Source organism: Herpailurus yagouaroundi, unplaced genomic scaffold (genome assembly GCF_014898765.1).
Source record: "Herpailurus yagouaroundi ecotype Mexico unplaced genomic scaffold, PumYag 253, whole genome shotgun sequence".
Classification (NCBI taxonomy): Eukaryota; Metazoa; Chordata; class Mammalia; order Carnivora; family Felidae; genus Herpailurus; species Herpailurus yagouaroundi.
In genome coordinates, this window is record NW_024412470.1 from 10,364,880 (window position 1) to 10,384,031 (window position 19,152).

General features: G+C 42.5%; 1 protein-coding gene and 1 non-coding gene across 5 annotated transcripts in view; one reads left to right on the top strand and one right to left on the bottom strand.

Moving 5' to 3' along the window:
- Positions 1-19,152, bottom strand: part of ATF6 (activating transcription factor 6) — a 209,274-nt gene that overhangs the window by 183,607 nt on the left and 6,515 nt on the right. For all 4 annotated transcript variants that reach the window (XM_040460897.1, XM_040460896.1, XM_040460898.1 and 1 more), the window contains exons 2-6: positions 14,468-14,544; positions 11,070-11,157; positions 9,047-9,147; positions 6,023-6,152; positions 4,495-4,698 (exon numbers count right to left, since the gene is read on the bottom strand). In XM_040460897.1, the coding sequence (XP_040316831.1) occupies positions 4,495-4,698; positions 6,023-6,152; positions 9,047-9,147; positions 11,070-11,157; positions 14,468-14,544 (600 nt within the window). The remainder of the gene's footprint in view (positions 1-4,494; positions 4,699-6,022; positions 6,153-9,046; positions 9,148-11,069; positions 11,158-14,467; positions 14,545-19,152) is intronic.
- On the top strand, positions 11,916-12,000 carry TRNAK-UUU (transfer RNA lysine (anticodon UUU)). The gene has a single exon. It is a non-coding gene; the product is annotated as a tRNA-Lys (tRNA).

The following is a 19,152-nucleotide window of genomic DNA, read 5'->3' on the forward strand; positions in this document are numbered from 1 at the left end:
GGCTGTCCATTCAGTTTCCGGGGACTGAGAAAATACATGTTGAGAAAAGGCTATTAAGAACTTAGTAAAAATTTAAAATAAATCTGTAGTTTATTACTCGGAACTATAGCCACAAAAACCTGAAAACCCGGAGTACAAAGATATATAAAACAAAGTATTCAGTGTATAGAAAATGCCTGCCCCCTATATGGGTTTGCAGATGCCTTTTGCACAATGCCCAAGGCTACCACTCCCACCACCCACACCTTAGGTCCACAGTTTGTAGGCTGGGAACCACTTGACCTAAAACCATACTTTGAGAAAGAGCATTATTAGAAGCAGTGTTCCACATCTTGTGAGTTTCAAAAGTACAATAAAAAGGTCCCGAAATGAAACACTGTTCGGTGACCTTTGGGATTATTCCAAAGACAAGAGGGGTAAGTGTAAAGCGTTAAGTCATTTCAAAGACAGGGATCATACGTCTAGTTCCAGCTAACACATGCAGGAGGCTTCGGGATATTTCTTCAACTCAGAAGAATAACCCAAGTCTGTCCTGTCTGTGGCCTAGCTGGCAGCATCCCCTTGCTGAGAGAACCACATCATGGAGTGAGGGAGACAGAGCACCACTGAGGCAAGGTCTGTGGACCGAATGTGGCTCCGAGTCCAACCAGGCCACCGCCGCCTCCTGTTTTCTGTAACGCACGTCAAGCCCTCTCATCCCAGGGTACACAACTATCCCCAAATCAGCTAGCATCTAAACCGAGGATCCTCTAAATACTCCAGGCCTGCTTGGGTCTCAAGACTGAATGGGGAGAAATTTCTATTACAACGTGTTCAAGAAAAACTCAGAGTGACTTGCTAAACAGGGACCCGAAGGTGCTCACAGATCGTAAAATGTAATGCAAAGAACTGTTCTGGGCCTCAGTTAGCAGCTGAACATAGTGACGGCTGTTCCTAGCGTGGAAACGGTCCAAAAGGACATACCAAAAGGCTGTTTATCCCTTTCAGCCTGCTCAAAATCCTCTTAAGCATTACACGCAAATCCCCCTTAACAGAACATGGCTAGATTCAATGCTAAATGCTTCTATGTATGACTCATCGATTGTAATAGTTCTTTCTTGTCAATCTTCTTCAAAGGCCTCAAACTATGTATCCAGCATTGCTGAATGCCTACCTTGTCTAAAATAGGACAGCTATGCGACCTGGGGTAAATAATTTCTCTGTGTCTTAATTTTCTCCTCTGTAAAATGAAGATAATAATAGTCCCTATCCTCACAGAGCTGATGTAAGGATTCAACAAGATAATGCACTGAAACACTTATAACAGTGTCTGCCACACACAGGAAGAACCTCAATGTTGGCTGTTATTTATCATTAACTGCCATTTCTGTATAATAATAGCTTCCATGAAGGGTACTGCATGTATTATTAATTCATTAGTTCTCATAGTGACTGCTATTTAACTGTTTACATAAATGTGTTAACTCCCAATTAGAATTCTTGAGATCAAGGGGCACATCTCTGCGTTCTTTTAGCGGCAACAAAGTAGTATCGTGACTAATTACAGGCCATGAGCCAGACCCCCTGGGCCCAGGTTCTGACTCTACCTCTCATGAGCAGAATGACCTGGGGCAAGTTATATCACTTCCATCGTCCGTTTCAATGACTTGCGCTATCATCCACTCAAAAAGCCCAAGACAGGGGGTGCTTGGGTGGCTCAGTCGGTTGAGTGTCCGACTTCAGCCCACGTCATGATCTCACAGTTCGTGGGTTCGAGCCCCACATCAGGCTCTGCACTGACAGCTCAGAGCCTGGAGCCTGCTTCGGATTCTGTGTCTCCCTCTCTCTCTCTCTGCACCTCCCCTGCTTGCACTCTATCAAAAATGAAAAAACATAAAAAAATTAAAAAAAAAAAAAAAAGCCCAAGACAGGATACATTCCGCTCTATCCTTCATTCCCCTTCCAAACCATCCAATCACCAAGCCTGTGATTCTGCACTTTTCCATACTCGCACTCTCTATCCTGGATCTCCATTCTCACTGATACAGCAGGCTTTCACCAGCCCTCACCTGCACTCCTCCTAACAGTCTTAGCGGACTTAGGGGCAGAAATTGTTCCAGGCAAGACAGAACGGTCTGAGCCAAGAAACTAGGGAAAACATGAGAATTCAAGGGACAGCGGCCAGATTCATCAGGCTAGAAGAGGAAGTTGGGTTTATAAAAAGGAGTGATTATAATGTAAAGTTAGAAAACGAAACTAGAGCCAAACCATGGTGCACTTAACTTCCAAGTGAGAGAATTTGAACTTAATCCTATAAGAATTACTTCTCTTTTAATAGTAAAATATTTACTGCTGATACTTACGTTGATTACCTGTAAAATGCCTTTCCTGTATTTCCCCTCTACCTATTTCAAATAAATGGAAGACATACTTAAATCTGTATGTTTTAATAACACCAACTCTCTAGATTGTACTACAAAAACAGACAAGCACCTTATATTAGCACCTGCTCCCCAAACATAAGTACTATCTTCAGATAATGGGAAGGCACTGACATTCTGAATAATGTGTGATTCAGGTTTCTGAACCTGATAACCTGCTCAGAAAAGAACAGTTTGTCTCCTATCACTCAAGCATGATCTGCTAAGAGCAAATTCTTAGCAATACCCTTTGCTTTACACACTTGTCATAATAATGTCAAGTGTTGCTTTGTATACTTGTGTTTTAATACATTACAGGAACTATAACGAGGTTCTTGACAAGTTTAAATTCTTAGCCTTTGGGAAGATACAGACCCTTCTGAAATCCCGATAAAAGTTTTGGAGACTACTCCTTGAAAAATCCACATATACAATAAATCTTACATCTTATTTCAAGGAGTTCATGAACACTTTACATCCATTCACAGACCACAAGCACACCCATTCTGTAGGACCACTATTTTTCGCACGATAAAGGCAGCAGTTCTGACTCTGCACTGAAAGCACAGGTATCTCAGGTTTGTCGGGGGGGGAGGGGGGTTGGTAGAGATTGATGGATTTTTCACTGGCTCGTCCAGTCTCCCACCTGGTTCTCCTCTTTGTCAGTGTCCTATCGTTCATGACCTTGGAATAGAACAAAACTAACAAATTAACTAGAAATCAAATTTATGACCTTTGCTCTCATTAAAACTTGCTCTTCTTGCTCCAAAGAAGTGAATGAACAACCCAGAGCTGGGAACAGCGCCATAAAGACAAGTGTAACAGTGGTGGTTTGTTTATAACCCATGCCCCATTAAGACCTAGTCCTAAATTCAGGGAAAGAACGTTAAACAAGTTTTCCTTTACTCTTGTGTGCACATAGCAATATGAAGAGAGTGATAGGCAATCTGCCTAAGACATCTCCATGTGCAAATGATTCCTATATCTGCACAGTTACCAAATCCTCAAACATGAACTTCTCTCAATAACTTCTTGCAATGCTAGATGTAATTCCTGCAGAATCAAGTATGTGAGGCCATCTGGTGGATAAAATATAGAAACACACACATTCTTAACTACATGAAGACAAGCATTCAGATTCTGGTCTTTTTTTCTTATTTTATTTTTTTTTTTTTACATTTATTTATTTTTGATAGACAGAGACAGAGGACAAGTGGGGGAGGGGCAGAGAGAGGAGAAGACACAGAATCCAAAGCAGGCTCCAGGCTCCAGGCTCCGAGCTGTCAGCACCGAGCCCGATGCGGGGCTCAAACTCATAAACCGTGAGACCACGACCTGAGCCGAAGTCCGACACCCAAGCGACTGAGCCACCCAGGCACCCCCAGATTCCTTTCTAATGCCCCTACTCACGATCATGTTTACCAAACCATGTTGCCTCTGCAGAGACTAAGAGCCTGATCCTTCTGCCAAAACTCACCTATTAGACCTGTAATGTTATTTTATATGCTGACCTGTTCTTAAAAACAAGAGTTCAGGGGCGCCTGGGTGGCTCAGTTGGTTAAGCATCTGACTTCATGATCTCATGGTTTGTGAGTTCAAGTCCCACATCGGGCTCTCTGCTGCCAGCACAGAGCCTGATCTGGATCCTCTGTCCCTCTTTCTCTCTGTCCCACCCCTGCTCGTGTGCACTTTCTTTTTCTGTCCCTCTCTCTCAAAAATAAACGTTAAAAAAAAGTTTAAAACAAAAAACAAGAGTTCATAGACACAAAAACCTCAAGATGAAATGATACCAAGGAAGTTTCCCAGATTTTCTTCTTCATTACAAGTGGCTATACAAAATCACAAGCCTGACAGTTATTTTCCTAACTAAAACTGTAAGAAAAAAGACGTATCAAACATAACTCATCTGGAGAGCTATCTCCCTTGTTAGGATAGGAACCACGTATTAGTCATCTCTGCGAATCCTCAAAACCAAGGACAATTCCTGGCACTCAGCGTGTGCTCAGAAATTATAACCCAAGATAAAACAAATGACATGACACAACCTTAGTGCCCATCACTTAAACACACGCAGCCTCAGATTCTACTCAGGTACCTTTAGCGGGTGCAGGATGTATGCTGATAATTGGTTGCTGCTTTGCCAATGGCATCAGTGTTGGCAGTGTCTGAATTATGATGGTTTTTGCTGGAACGCTGGAGTTTGTCTGAGTCTTGGGTGCTGCTGGAAGTATTAAAGGCTTGGGCTGAATTGAAGGTTTTGAAGTCATCTGAATTTTTTTCTTTGGAGTCACTCCATTTGCTGGAGAAAATCCAAACAAATCACAAATCAATCTGAAAGCAATTCCCGGAACACAGCTTCCATTATACACCTTTTTCTACACATTATCTTGACTTCTTAGTAAGTATCCTCAACTGAGTTTAAGCACAGCCACTCTAGATCTTACTGGACTCAAGAAAGGTCCTTAATCTGAGGTCTTCCCCTTTTCTTTCCAGGTACAATTGATATATAACCTTATATGAATTTCAGGTGTACGACATGATTCGGTATTTGTAGCATGTAATGATCATCACAGTAAGTCGAATTACCACGTTAGCACAGTTACAATTTTTAGGATGATAATTTTTAAAATGTAATCTCTTAACAATTTTCTAATATGCAACACAGTATTATTAACGACAGTCACCATGCTATACACGACATCTCCATGACTTATTTATTTTATAAATAGTGAGAGGGGCGCCTGGGCGGCTCAGTTGGTTGAGCGACCAACCTCGGCTCGGGTCATGATCTCAGTTTGTGAGTTTGAGCCCCCGCGTCGGGGTCTGTGCTGACAGCTCGGAGCCTGGAGCCTGCTTCAGATTCTTTGTCTCCCTCTCCCTCTCTCTCCCTCCCTCTCTCTCTCTCTCTCTCTCTCTGCCCCTCCCCCCACTCATGCTCTGTCTCTATCTCAGAAATAAATAAACATTAAAAAAAAAAATTAGGGGTGCCTGGGTGGCGCAGTCGGTTAAGCGTCCGACTTCAGCCAGGTCACGATCTCACGGTCTGTGAGTTCGAGCCCCGCGTCAGGCTCTGGGCTGATGGCTCAGAGCCTGGAGCCTGTTTCCGATTCTGTGTCTCCCTCTCTCTCTGCCCCTCCCCCATTCATGCTCTGTCTCTCTCTGTCCCAAAAAATAAATAAACGTTGAAAAAAAAAAATTTAAAAAAAAAAAAATTATAAGTAGCGAGATCTTCCTTTCTGACCAAGCTGCAGCATTGGGAAGGGGATATATGAACTGGTAAAGGAGAACAGCTAAAAATCACTGAATAAAGCCTAAAGATTAAGAGGTAATAAATGTCACAACTAAATGGCCCTCACAATCAATATCTTTAACTGAATCTTTGCATTCTCTCTTGAAAATGATGAGGCCTACTTCTACTTTAAAGCATTTTTCACCTATAAAGACAAAACAACCAAAGAAGATGATTCCCTGCCTTTCCTCTCCACATTAACTAACCATAACAAACAAAACAGGTCCACTCTTTTAAAACCAAAAACCCAGCTTAATAAACACGAACTTAATCCAACGTTTTCTTTTTAAAAACGGAACCTAAGCTCAGTCCAAGTTAGGACATGGAGTCATACCAACTCTGCTCCTAGGGCCAATGATGGGCTTATCTTCTTTCAGTGGCTCTGCTGAGGAGGGACTATGAGAGCTTTCACCGTACAAGGAAAGGGGAGACATCTGGGAAGCAGAAGACAAATCCAACTCCTCCTGTAGCAACATGAAACACAAACAGATTCATGCAGAAGCATACGGTCCTTGAGCAGAAAATTGCTTAGAGGGGCAAGATCCATACATAAGCAGATAAACGCTTCAGGACAACTTCAAGGCAAAGGTGTAATATATTTGAAACTTTGTATACTAAGTACTAAGAGACTGGATAAATAAGCATTATCCATCAATACTAGGGAAAAATAACCCGAACTGCAGAGTATTCTATGTTATTCCTCTCATATTAAAGATGGGATCTGCTTCTACATTTCCTCCCACAAGCTTGGTATTTATTTGGTTCCTAGCTATATAAACATTTAGTATATGATAAGTCTATGGTGAAAATGCCAATATCCTTTTCCCCCAATCTCCTATTCAGTCTTACAAGAAACTCAAAACAAATCGTTCTTACTAATTTTTATTCTTTATTTATTAATGCCGTCTTTGTCCCAAATGTTTTGAAAGAAAGACAAACACTAAAAGGAACAGGGCTATTTTATTTAATGGATGAATTGGTAATACAGAGATGTACAAAGATAACATTTTCCAAGTGTTAACATTTAGCGGATCTGTCTCATTTTGTTGGCATACGGAAATTTAACATAGGATAAAAGTAGCATTTCTATTTTGAGAGAAAAAGATGTTACATAGAATAATAGAATAGACATATATAAATACATCATACCATCTTCAAAATACTCTGTAAGAGTATTAAAAGGAAAATTAAGAGGGGCGCCTGGGTGGCTCAGCAGGTTGAGCACCTGACTTGATTTCGGCTTGGGTCATGATTTCACGGTTCGTGGGTTCGAGCTCCGCACTGGGCTCTACACTGGTGGTGTGGAGTCTGCTTGGGATATTCCCTCTCTCTCTCTCTCAAAAAGAAATAAATAAACTTAAAAACATATTTTTTTTAATTAAGAGAATATTCGTTTACTCTAAGCATAACGTAGGCTCCCTTAAAACAACAACAACAACAAAAAAAAACCCAGAAGCCATAAAGGAAGAAGCAAGAAATTTGAACAAACAGTAATTAAAATATTTTATAATAAAAAATAGACCAGGGGCGCCTGGGTGGCTCAGTCCGTTGAGTGCCTGACTTCGGCTCAGGTCATGATCTCACAGTTTGTGGGTTCGAGCCCCGCATCGGGCTCTGTGCTGACAGCTCGGAGCCTGGAGCCTGTTTCCGATTCTGTGTCTCCCTCTCTCTCTGCCCCTCCCCCATTCGCACTCCCTCTGTCTCAAAAATAAATAAACATTAAAAAAAATTTGTTTAATAAATAGATAATAAAAAAAATAGACCATAATTAAAAAGATAAATACTGGGGCACATATCTGCCCAAGATAGACAAGGACAGGAACAGCCACTTCAATGAAAAAAATGCAAATGGTAGCTAAAGGCACGTTTTTTTAAAAAATCTTTTTGTTTTGTTTTTTGTTTTTTTTCGATCAGAAGAAAAGAAGTTAAAATGACCTGGAGATAATAGGGGAGAAATGGTCATTCCCAGTCATGCCGGTGAGAATGAGAGCTGTGTCGCTCAATGATCCTCAACAACTACTCAGCCCCAGCCACACACTGGGCTCTATGAACCTTACAGTATTTCAGAGTGTATCTGGGAGAAACCAAAGAGTACAAGATAACAACACAAGAGGATACGATTATCTTCATGGCCTTAGATGCTTAAAAGGTTATTTCATAACATTCAGCAAGTATTCCTCATAAAAGTCCTAAAACACAAGAATTAGAGGGATACTGGGGCGCCTGGGTGGCGCAGTCGGTTAAGCGTCCGACTTCAACCAGGTCACGATCTCACGGTCCGTGAGTTCGAGCCCCGCGTCGGGCTCTGGGCTGATGGCTCAGAGCCTGGAGCCTGTTTCCGATTCTGTGTCTCCCTCTCTCTCTGCCCCTCGCCCGTTCATGCTCTGTCTCTCTCTGTCCCAAAAATAAATAAACGTTGAAAAAAAAAAAATTTAAAAAAGAATTAGAGGGATACTTTCTTAACATCAAAAAAAACAAAAAAACAAAAACTATGGGGCACCTGGGGGGCTCAGTCGGCTGAGTGTCGGACTTCGGCTCAGGTTATGATCTCACGGTTTTTGAGTTTGAGCCCCACGTCAGGCTCTGTGCTAACAGCTCAGAGCCTGGAGCCTGCTTCGGATTCTGTGTCTCCCTCTGTCTGCCCCTCACCTGCTTGATTGCTCGCTCTCTATCTTTCTCTCTCAAAAATAAAACCTTAAAAAAAATTAAAAAAAAAATCCATTCTAGTTCTATGACCAAAGCATTACAAAAACAGACCATCTTAGAGCCTTCCCTGTCCTCAAAGAATGTATATTCTAACAGGCAAGAGAGAGGGCACCAGGGAGAAAAGACAGTAAGCCAATGAACAACAACAAAAAAATATTGGATACTGGTAAAGTGCAAAGAAAATGAAATCATGAAGGCAAGAACATAGGGGAAGGAGGGCAAAACCAAAGAGACAAAGAATTTATTGCCCTCCCAAGGCCCTTCCTGGAGACTCCATTCCCTCAGGATTAAAGGAGGTAATAAGATTCACAGTAGCATTTAGTAAATGTTAACTGCCTCTTCCACATGCAGAACTCCCAGACAGCATTATAATCAAAATCACTGTAAAATCACCATAAAAGGGGGTGCCTGGGGTGGCTCAGTCGGTTAAGTGTCTGACTTCAGCTTAGGTCATGATCTCGCGGTGTGTGAGTTCGAGCCCTGCGTCAGGCTCTGTGCTGACAGCTCAGAGCCTGAAGCCTGCTTCAGATTCTGTGTCTCCCTCTCTCTGCCCCTCCCCCCCTTGCGCTCTGTCTCTGTCTCTCAAAAATAAATTTTAAAAAACTTCAAAAAAATTTTTTTTAAAAATCACAGTAAAAGACTGGCTACTTACAGGAACGTGCTGGGTTGAAGAACAAGAGTCCACGGACTGAGGAGAGGAGACTGAACAACTCGAAGAGGCTGGAGAAGGTGGCTGAGGCTCTGCCTTAATGCCTTTAACGGAGAAACAGGGAGTAAAAATTTTCCCGCTGCACCATACAAACTCAGAATACAGTTAGGAGGAAAGAAGGTAAAATCTACTCCTAAAATCCAATCACACTGAAGCTAAGGTCACCAAAACACATCATCGAATGTAAATTCAAGATGCAGAAAACAGTGAATCGAGTAGGCTACCATTTGTATGATAAATGATATACGTGCATATGTATGTATCTTCCCTCAGGTGCACTAGTTCTCTGGAAGGATAAACATGAACACGTCGGTAACTGTGGTTGTCTCCGGGGAGAACGTGCTGGCTGAGGAACGGCAGCTGAAGGAGACATCTTTCTACCATACAGACTTGTCGGACCTTCGGAATATTATACCATATGCAAAACATTACAGGTTCGTCCAAAAATCACTCTTCAAAGTATAGGAAATCGACAACAAGTGTTTTGGAAAACACTCGTGGCAGTACGATTAAATCGCACATACTGTTCACATCTTTCGAGCAACTACAGCCGAGGCCACGTTCCTGGGTGTCAAGTCTGCGACAGGGTGGGAATGAGAGAGGGCACATCCCTGCAACAGACTGCACTGTCCAGAGTTAGCTGCAAAATCTCTACCATCCCTCCTAATCTGTAATGTGATCTTGCCCTTCCCCAGTGAGAAGCAGCATCTGTTTCCCTCCGTTTGAAGCAAGGGGGTCTTAGGACTCCTTCCATCAACAGAGTATAGAAGTCACGCTCCATGGATTCCAAGGCTGGGAGACATTAGGCAAACGCAGCTTCTACTCTGCGTGCTGGAACACTTAGATCGGAGCCTCTGCAGGCTGACTGCCTGAGACCACCAAGCTGAGAGCAAGCTCAGCCGCACAGAAAGACCAGGTGCAGGTGCTCTGACACTCCTGGTCATCAAGCCATTCAGGCCAGGCAAGAGATAACGTGAGTGAAGAGATATTAAGGTAATTCTAGCCCCCAACTTTCAAGCTACTCCAGCCTTTCAATCTTCCCAGTTGCGGTCTGGACATCACACGGCGGAAGAAAGCCACCCTTGGCGTACCCTGTCCTGACTCACTGATCCTGGGAGCATAATAAAACGGTTGTTGCTTTAAGCCACAAAGCTCTAGAGTAGTTTGCTACCTGACAATAGTAACCAGAACACCGGCCTTGGGTAGCCCATATTCTTTGAGGGAAGACAGGTATTGGGCAAGACACAGGAATATATAAAATGAGGGACTGGGACATGCAGGGGTGGGGAGGACTGCAATTTGGATGGGAGGATGTGCGGGTGACTGACTGACTCACTATCTCTCCGCGCTAAGTCTACCTCCTATTTATAGTCTGCGACGCACATTATTGAGACATGTCCCAGCCGGCTCCCTTTTAGGCCCCATCAGTGGGAGATACTAGAAGGACGCTAAAGTGAAGAGAGGGCAGAAGGGGGTTTCTTCCTCCTCCCATCAGCTTCATCCCAGAAGTGACAGTTTCCTCCAGGTCCCAGCCTCTCTGAGCACATCCCAAATGTACTTTATCAGGGTTCCTTAAAGATACTAGCATCAGCCAGGGGGGTGCCCCTTCCACAGAAGCACGTGTATCAGACGCATGGGACCCCTACACCAACTTCCCAAGTTCGGGTGACCCCAAGCTTCTTCTCTTTGATTCCCTAAATTCTGCCTGGTTCTCAGACAGGCTAACCTCTTACAGAGATACTGTATATAATTCAAAATCGAGATTTTGGGTATGAATTCTCAATTCATTATGCGACTAAAACCTTCCACTAAAACCTTCCCTGCCACATCAAAAGTAGAATATATAGTCCCTGGGATTTTTGACCCATCAAAGTAGCCCAGTAACCCCACCTAGTATCGACTGTTACCAAACTACAAAATAAAATGGATCTGTTTAAAAATATTTACCAGTGAAATACACCATTACCTGGACAGAACTGGTTGTTGATGTCCAAAATGCCTGTCTCCCAAGGCATCAAATCCAAGTCAAAATCAAGAGTATCAAAATTATTTTCCTGTAGGTTTCAGGAAAAGGATATCAGCAAAAGGATATTAGAAGAATAAAAAGATCTAGAAATCAAACCTCAGACACAATTGGCCATAAATAATATAACTGCTACTACCCAACTTCATAACGAGACTTCAGCTGAATCTTCAATTATATCAAATATTAAAATGGTTATGTAAGCAAGAAGAGATCCACAGAAAAATGGACAATTTTCTTTTTTCTACTATACAGTACCTTTTCAAACTTCTAAAATAAAATTTCTAATTTTTTTTTTTAATCCTAGAAGATAAAACTACGTTTCTCAAAATAGAAGTCAATACACTTCTTAGAGGGACTCTTAAAGTTTTTTTTTTTTTTTTCATTTAGATGACAATGTTTCTTACTTAAATATAAGCATATTCTGGGTCATCTGAATAGCCATCTTATACTATTATACATAAATAAAGAACTGTCACATGATTTCAGAGCCCTCACAGGTGTTTGAGATCAAGACAGTACTATTATCTTAAGTGTCTAGGGTTATGGAGACAAAAACAGAAGTAAGCAATATATAAATAGTACTACAAAGTTCAAGGCAGTTAATATTAACTTAATGTGACAGATAATAAAACAGCAACAGTAAAGAAAGTAAGCCTCAGGCAAAAAATAAAGATTAATCTCTTCATTATTAACAACCATTTGGTAATAATTTCTAAAATCATAGTATTTCACAACGTCTACTTTGTGGTTTATTTTTATTGAGAACAAAAGGAGAGAAGGTGGGGTGCCTGGCTGGCTCAGTTGGTTGAGCATGTGACTTTTGCTCAGGTCATGATCTCCCGGTTCGTGGGTTCGAGCCCCACGTTGGGCTCTGTGCTGACAGCTCAGGGCCTGGAGCCTGCTTTGGATTCTGTGTCTCCCTCTCTCTGTCTCCCTCTCTCTGCCCCACCCCGCTCACGTTGTCTCTCTCTCTCTCTCAAAAATGAGTAAACGTTAAAAAAAACAAAGTTTTTTTTTAAAAAAGAGAGAAGGGAAACAGTTTTATCACACTGCCCTTAACTAAGTGAATATAGGTGCAAGTTATATAAAAAGAATGTGTGGAAGTTCATGTGAAAAGAAAGAAAAAACTACTTAAGTCATGAAACAATCATTTTTTAAATCAATCCCCTTTGCTTTTTTCTCTTATTTGAATCGACACATCATGAAACTAAGCAACCTCATACTTTCAGCAACCAAAAACATCCTTAAACTTTGTTGGCGTAAGTAAACTAAACAACAAAGCCTACCTGAGTGCTATAGTAGTTTTTAAACATATAATAGTTTTTAAACATATAATAGTGGACGTGACCTACTTCGGAGATGCTTCTCTCAGTCTTCAGCCAAAAAAGTCAAATACTTTTTACAGCCTAAGAATTCTATCTGGTTGCAAACTTAACAGGCCTATTTTATGTAAAGTGAAACATATTTATACCTCTCTATTCTGGCTTTTCAATGACTTCTCATGGAAAAATCTACTAATGTGTGAAAGAAAAATGACACAATTTTAAAGGTAGAAAGGGCCCTCAGAAACCATCTAATCCAACCCCTTCATTTTATACTAGAAATACCAAGGAACTGAAAGACTGAATGCCTTGTGGAAGGTAAGAATGGTATAAAATGAGAACCATATATCCCTGAACCTTTCAAATTTACTACAGTGTTTCTTGATGGTTTTAGCTGTAGAGGCTGTAAAAGAATATCAGTTGCTTTGGCAACCGCCCAATATTTAAAGCCAATTTAGGGGCTCCTGGGTGGCTCAGTCAGTTGGGTGACCAACTCTTGATTTAGGCTCAGGTGATGATCTCACAGTTCATGAGTTCAAGCCCCATGTCGGGGTCTGCACTGACAGCATGAAGCCTGCTTGGGATTCTTTCTCCCTCTCTCTCTCTCTGCCCATCCCCCTCTTGTTCTGTCTCAAAAATAAATAAATTTTTAAAAACAAATAAAGCCAATGTAATCAAGAGACCAAATTCTAATTTTTTTTAATGTTTATTTATCTTCAAGAGAGAGAGAAAGGATCTGAAGCAGGCTCTGTGCTGACAGCAGAAAGCCCAATATGAGGCTTGAACTCACGAGCTGTGAGATCATGACCTGAGCTGAAGTCAGATGCTTAACCAACTGAGCCACCAAGGCACCACCAAGAGACCACATTCTAAAACACCTCACAAAGTAAGCAAAGCCATTAAAATCTCATGTACTGAGGGCACATTGGAATTCTCTCTCCCCTTCTTTCTGCCCCTCCCTGACTCATGCTCTCTCTCTCAAAATAAATAGCTTAAAAAAAAGTTCACATACTGATTTTTAAAAATCTATCCTGGGGGCACCTGGGTGGCTCGGTCAGTTAAGCGTCTGACTTAAGGGTGAGCTCACATCACGAGCTCACGGTTCATGAGTTCGAGCCCCACACCAGCTCTGTGCTAACAGCTCAGAGCCTGGAGCCTGCTTCAGATTCTGTGTCTCCTCTCTCTCTCTGCCCCTCCCCTACTCACACTCTCTCTCTCAAAAAAAAAACAAAAAAAAAATTGTTTTAATCAATTCTATATCCTACTCTCTTCTACTGATTCATACTAAAACAACTGCTAAATTATTCTTTGAAAAATGTCTGAGAAACTCACTAAGTAAGCACTACATATTTTTATACTCAGGTTAATAAGGGCTTAAAACGTAAGTAACAAATCTCCAACCTCACTGATGTACATATAAAATCACTCTGTTCACTTTCCAAGTGAACAGCACCTCATCCATTAAAGAATAAGACAAAATAAGAGCTCCATGGGCCAACGTACTATGTATGAACACAAAAGACAAAAAAGATACTTTTGAGGATTCAACGTGCTCTGATAGCTTTTATACAGACTTCTAACCACTCAAAGGCAAAAAATAAGGATATGTCTGAGTTTGAGAGCCTTCTACACTAAGGATACATAACTTTTAAAAAGGAAGTCAGTAAGTTCTACTTGAGTGGATCCACGACTCACGTACACCCTTTAACATCATCATTTCCCTTATGCAGCAAAGTATCTATAGAAGCCAAAAAGTAGGCAGTGAACTGACTTTTCCAAGTCACCCAACCCTGGGGCCAAAGTAAACTTAGAACACAGGTCTTCTCACGCCAAGATCGATGCAATTTCTACAATCCTGAATTTACGGAGTAAAAAATGGCTGCTGATTTTCATACTTAACACTAAGTTATTTAAACTTTAAATGACTGGCCTAAACCTGTCATCCCGAAACCATCTTGGAGTGATTAAAGATTAAACATCACGTTACTCAGTCAATCCCCTCTAGTGAATACTTACGTAAGTTTCCTTTGTCGTGTCCAACTGCAGGCCATCAGTGTCTGTGAAATAGCCAAATTCAGCAAACAGAGTAGAATCTTCGCACAAAAGAATAGAGATTAACTGTCAATTCAACGTTTCAACAAAAGAACTAAGCGCTGTAACCCAGCTCTATTGGGGTCCTCATCAGCCATTACTATTACTGATAAACTCTAGCCGTGTGAATGACAACCAATTCAAAGCTGTTTCTAATTTATGTGTTGTTCCCGCATAATTATTATCTTGCGATCTAAGTCCTTACACCAGGGATTAACAAGTTTTATGTCGGGTCACAATGGACTAAATGGTAGTAACTTTCTGGAACATTACTAACACGAATTCTGAGGCCACAGCTGGACTCAGCATGAAAATGCACTGTGGCTGATCAGCAGCGACGGTAGGAGAGGACTACGGCGGCGTATGTACTATGTATTTGTCATCCAAGCTTTAAGTGGCGGGTGCAACCAACTTTCTATCTAAACAATCAAGGACTCACTTGTCTAAACCGTTAAATTTATTTCAGCAAATCTAACTAATTCTAATTTCCTAGTAAGATTTCATCATAGGGGCGCCTGTCTGATTCAGTCAGTGGAGCATGTGACTCTTGCTCTTGGGGTCATGAGTTCAAGCCCCATATGGGGTGTAGAGATTACTTAAAAACAAAATCTTTTTTTAAAAAACTGCAATAAATTAAAAAAAAAAAAAAAAAGATTTCATTATAAGCCAAGCAACTTATGGACATAGAAAATATTCTTCAATAAACGAAGTTGCAACTTCTTATAGACAAAGGTCAAGGCGCTGACAAGGCCAAAGGCAGCTGATTACCACACAACCTGTCAAGTGTCCACTTTCTCTAACATTTTTGGAATCTCAAGAACTTCAGTTTTCCAAATCGCAGTTTGTTTTTATACCCCCTAGGGGGCGCCTGGGTGGCTCAGTTAGTTAAGTGTTCAACTCTTGATTTCAGCTCAGGTCATGATCTCACGGTTCATGGGATAGAGCGCCGCATCGGGCTCTGTGATGACAGCTTCAGATTCTCTTTTCTCCCTCTTTCCCTCCTCTGCTTGCATGCTCCCTCTCTCACTCTCTCATTATAAATAAACTGAAAAATTTCAAAACAAAAACAAACTTATCCTCCCCAGTATCATGCCACTGAAACTGCTCTGGGGATTTCCTCACTTATAACATGTACAGGAGCAACACTGCCCGTCTGTCATTAACTCGGCCAATGACACAATCGTTTCACCAACCTACACCCAAATAATGCCTAGCAACAAATTTTATGTGTAGTGATAGTGAAAGGTTATTCACACAACTCTCACAAAAGGACTGCCTCGCACTCAGCGGCAGAGCCGCAAACACAGAAGTAGGTAACTGGCCGTGTGCCTTACACGGTGCTTGAAACCCTGGAAAGAGTCCTCTCTACCTGCCGTCTCTCATTTCTCTTCTCCCACTCTTTCTGGAGGCTACATTAACCAAGCTCCTCTCCCACACACAAATGATTATTAATGTCACCGATGATCTCCATATTGCTAAATTCAACGGCAGGTTTAAGGTCATCGTCTTGACCTATCAGCAACATTTGACAGAGTTGATGCTTTCATATTAACTGAAACATCTGCTTCACTTGGCTTCCAAATCACCACAATCACCTGGTTTTCCTTCCACTTCACTGCTTGACCCTACCTTGCCGGTTCCTCCTCATCTCCCAGTGTGAACTTGTCCCTGGGGGCTTAGCATAAACTCTTCCATCTATTCTGCTCCCTCTGTGATCTCAGCTGAGTTCACGGCTTTATTTATTTTTTTTTTTTTAATTTTTTTTTTCAACGTTTATTTATTTTGGGGACAGAGAGAGACAGAGCATGAATGGGGGAGGGGCAGAGAGGGAGGGAGACACAGAATCGGAAACAGGCTCCAGGCTCTGAGCCATCAGCCCAGAGCCCGATGCGGGGCTCGAACTCACGAACCGTGAGATCGTGACCTGGCTGAAGTCGGACGCTTAACCGACTGCGCCACCCAGGCGCCCCAAGTTCACGGCTTTAAACAGCGTCTACATGCCAAGGATTCCCAAATATACATGTCCAGCTCATACGCCAAGATGCATGTACACACACAATACACCTCTTGGGTCATCTCCTCTTGGAGGTCTCAAACTTAGCACATCCAAGACTTAGCTCCTGATCACCACCACCACCACCCCCACCCCCCCACCAAATCCCCCATTGCTTTGTCCTCATCTCAGTCAACGACAATTCAATTCTCCTGGGAGCTCAAGTCAAAAACCCTGCTCGGAGTCACTGTTTAGCTTCTCTTCTTCACTCTCCATATTCAAACCGCCAGCAACTCCCATCAGTTCTGTCTTAAAACTGTACATCCATAATCTGGCTTCCTACCTTCCCCTCCCATTCTTCCTTCCCCTCCCATCTTTCCTTTTCTTCTGTACCCTTCCCAACACTGAGATATCAGCTTCTGAGGAAGCAGGGCAATGAGCGTGATGGGGCTCTCTGTGTCATCATCTGTGGCAACGTGCCCGGCGTCCAAGGAAATGGGATGGTGTGACAGAGGGGGCGGCCCAGTGTCGGTGGCAGCATGCTGGGGCTGCCAAGGAAATGGGGCAGGAGGTGGGAGAACAAAGAGGCAGACGGAAGAGGCAGCCTGAGTGTTTAAGAGAATGACGACACTGAACAAATACCTTCATCACCTGAACAAGTGATCAAATACATCTAAAATAACCAGAGACAGGTTTCTCACTATCTAAGAAAGAATTCACAAACATGGAAAGGAAAGAGCCTAAAAGAACCCTAAGACGTTGGACTGGCAGGGGAAGTATTAGTATGAACCCATGTCTAAAACATCTATGTACACAGAAGACTTGCAGATGTTTTTATACGTGTGTGTGCACGCGCACACGCACACACATTTCCTAGTTCTGTGGGCTGAAAGTCAGAACAGTGATATCGCGGTAGCAATGAACATACTGTGTGCTCAGATCTTGGACGCTAAATGCCATCCTCCACTAAATGGAAGTCCACTAAAGAGCTCCTTGGAGAAATGGCTGATGCCAAAGCTGAAGCAGGGAAAGTGCAAGATAAGAATGGAAGATGCTGTGATGCCAGAAAATAAGGAAACTCTCAGAGAATGATTGGAGTATGTCAAAAGAGTAAAAGAGCTAATACGAATGGACTCCCACTGGTCAAACTGGGGAAAATGTGAGCACCAAAATAAAAAGGGAGTATCAGATTTTAACCCACTGAATCAAAGAGAGGAGTCATGGGGCGCCTGGGTGGCGCAGTCGGTTAAGCGTCCGACTTCAGCCAGGTCACGATCTCGCGGTCCGTGAGTTCGAGCCCCGCGTCGGGCTCTGGGCTGATGGCTCAGAGCCTGGAGCCTGTTTCCGATTCTGTGTCTCCCTCTCTCTCTGCCCCTCCCCCATTCATGCTCTGTCTCTCTCTGTCCCAAAAATAAATAAACGTTGAAAAAACAAAAAAAGAGAGAGAGGAGTCATAATGAAATAAATACATATATATACACTCATACATACCTAGAGAAAGTCCTTACTTAGACTACAATGTCAGTTAGTAAATGCAGACAAAACCACCATTTGGCCGACACAGGCAGGGACTAGGGCTGGCAGGTGGAGGTTTAACAAGGAAAAGGAGATTGGTGTCACGGCCGATTAGCTCCCCCAAAACAGCAATCAAATACAAAAGGGAAAGTAGTAAAAAAAAAACAAAAACAAAAAAAAAAAAAAGGGGGAGCCTGGGTGGCGCAGTCGGTTAAGCGTCCGACTTCAGCCGGGTCACGATCTCGCGGTCCGGGAGTTCGAGCCCCGCGTCGGGCTCTGGGCTGATGGCTCGGAGCCTGGAGCCTGTTTCCGATTCTGATTCTGTGTGTCTCTCTCTCTCTCTCTGCCCCTCCCCCGTTCATGCTCTGTCTCTCTCTGTCCCAAAAAAATAAATAAACGTTGAAAAAAAAAAAAACAAAAACAAAAGGGAAAGTAGTGACTTTACAGCGGTGAAACCTGGCAGACACCAACTTGACCATGTGATCAAGGAGAACTTCACCTTGGGACAAGTCAACATGGTGGGCCTCCAAATGTGATTCACTGAGAAGAGCACAGCATCACTCTCCTGGCATTCCTGCCATGGGTGCATGACCTGATTCTGGTGATGAGGAACGGCGGACTAGACCCAGGTTTAGAGTCCTCTTAGAGAATAGAAAACCTGTAGTCTTTAAGACTGTCAAGGACACAAGAGACAGAAAAAGACTAAAAAACCATTATGGACTGGAGGACAGTAAGGAGACCTGACAAGTAAAAGTGATGTGTGTTTACAGGTACGATCCCAGTCAAGAAAGGAAAAAGCCATTATTAAGACAGACGGCAGGGTGCCTGTGTGGCTCAGTTGGTTAAGCATCTGACTTTGGCTCAGGTCAGGATCTCACGGTTCGTGGGTTCGAGCCCTGCATTGGGCTCTGTCCTGACAGTTCAGAGCCTGCCACCTGCTTCGGATTCTGGGTCTCCCCACCTCTCTCTCTCTCTGCCCGTCTCCCACTTGTGCATGCTCTCTCTCTCTCAAAAATAAATAAACATTAAAAAAAAATTTTTTTAAAAGACAGATGGCAAAATCTGAATGGCGTCTGTGAGATGGATGATAATGTGGCAATGT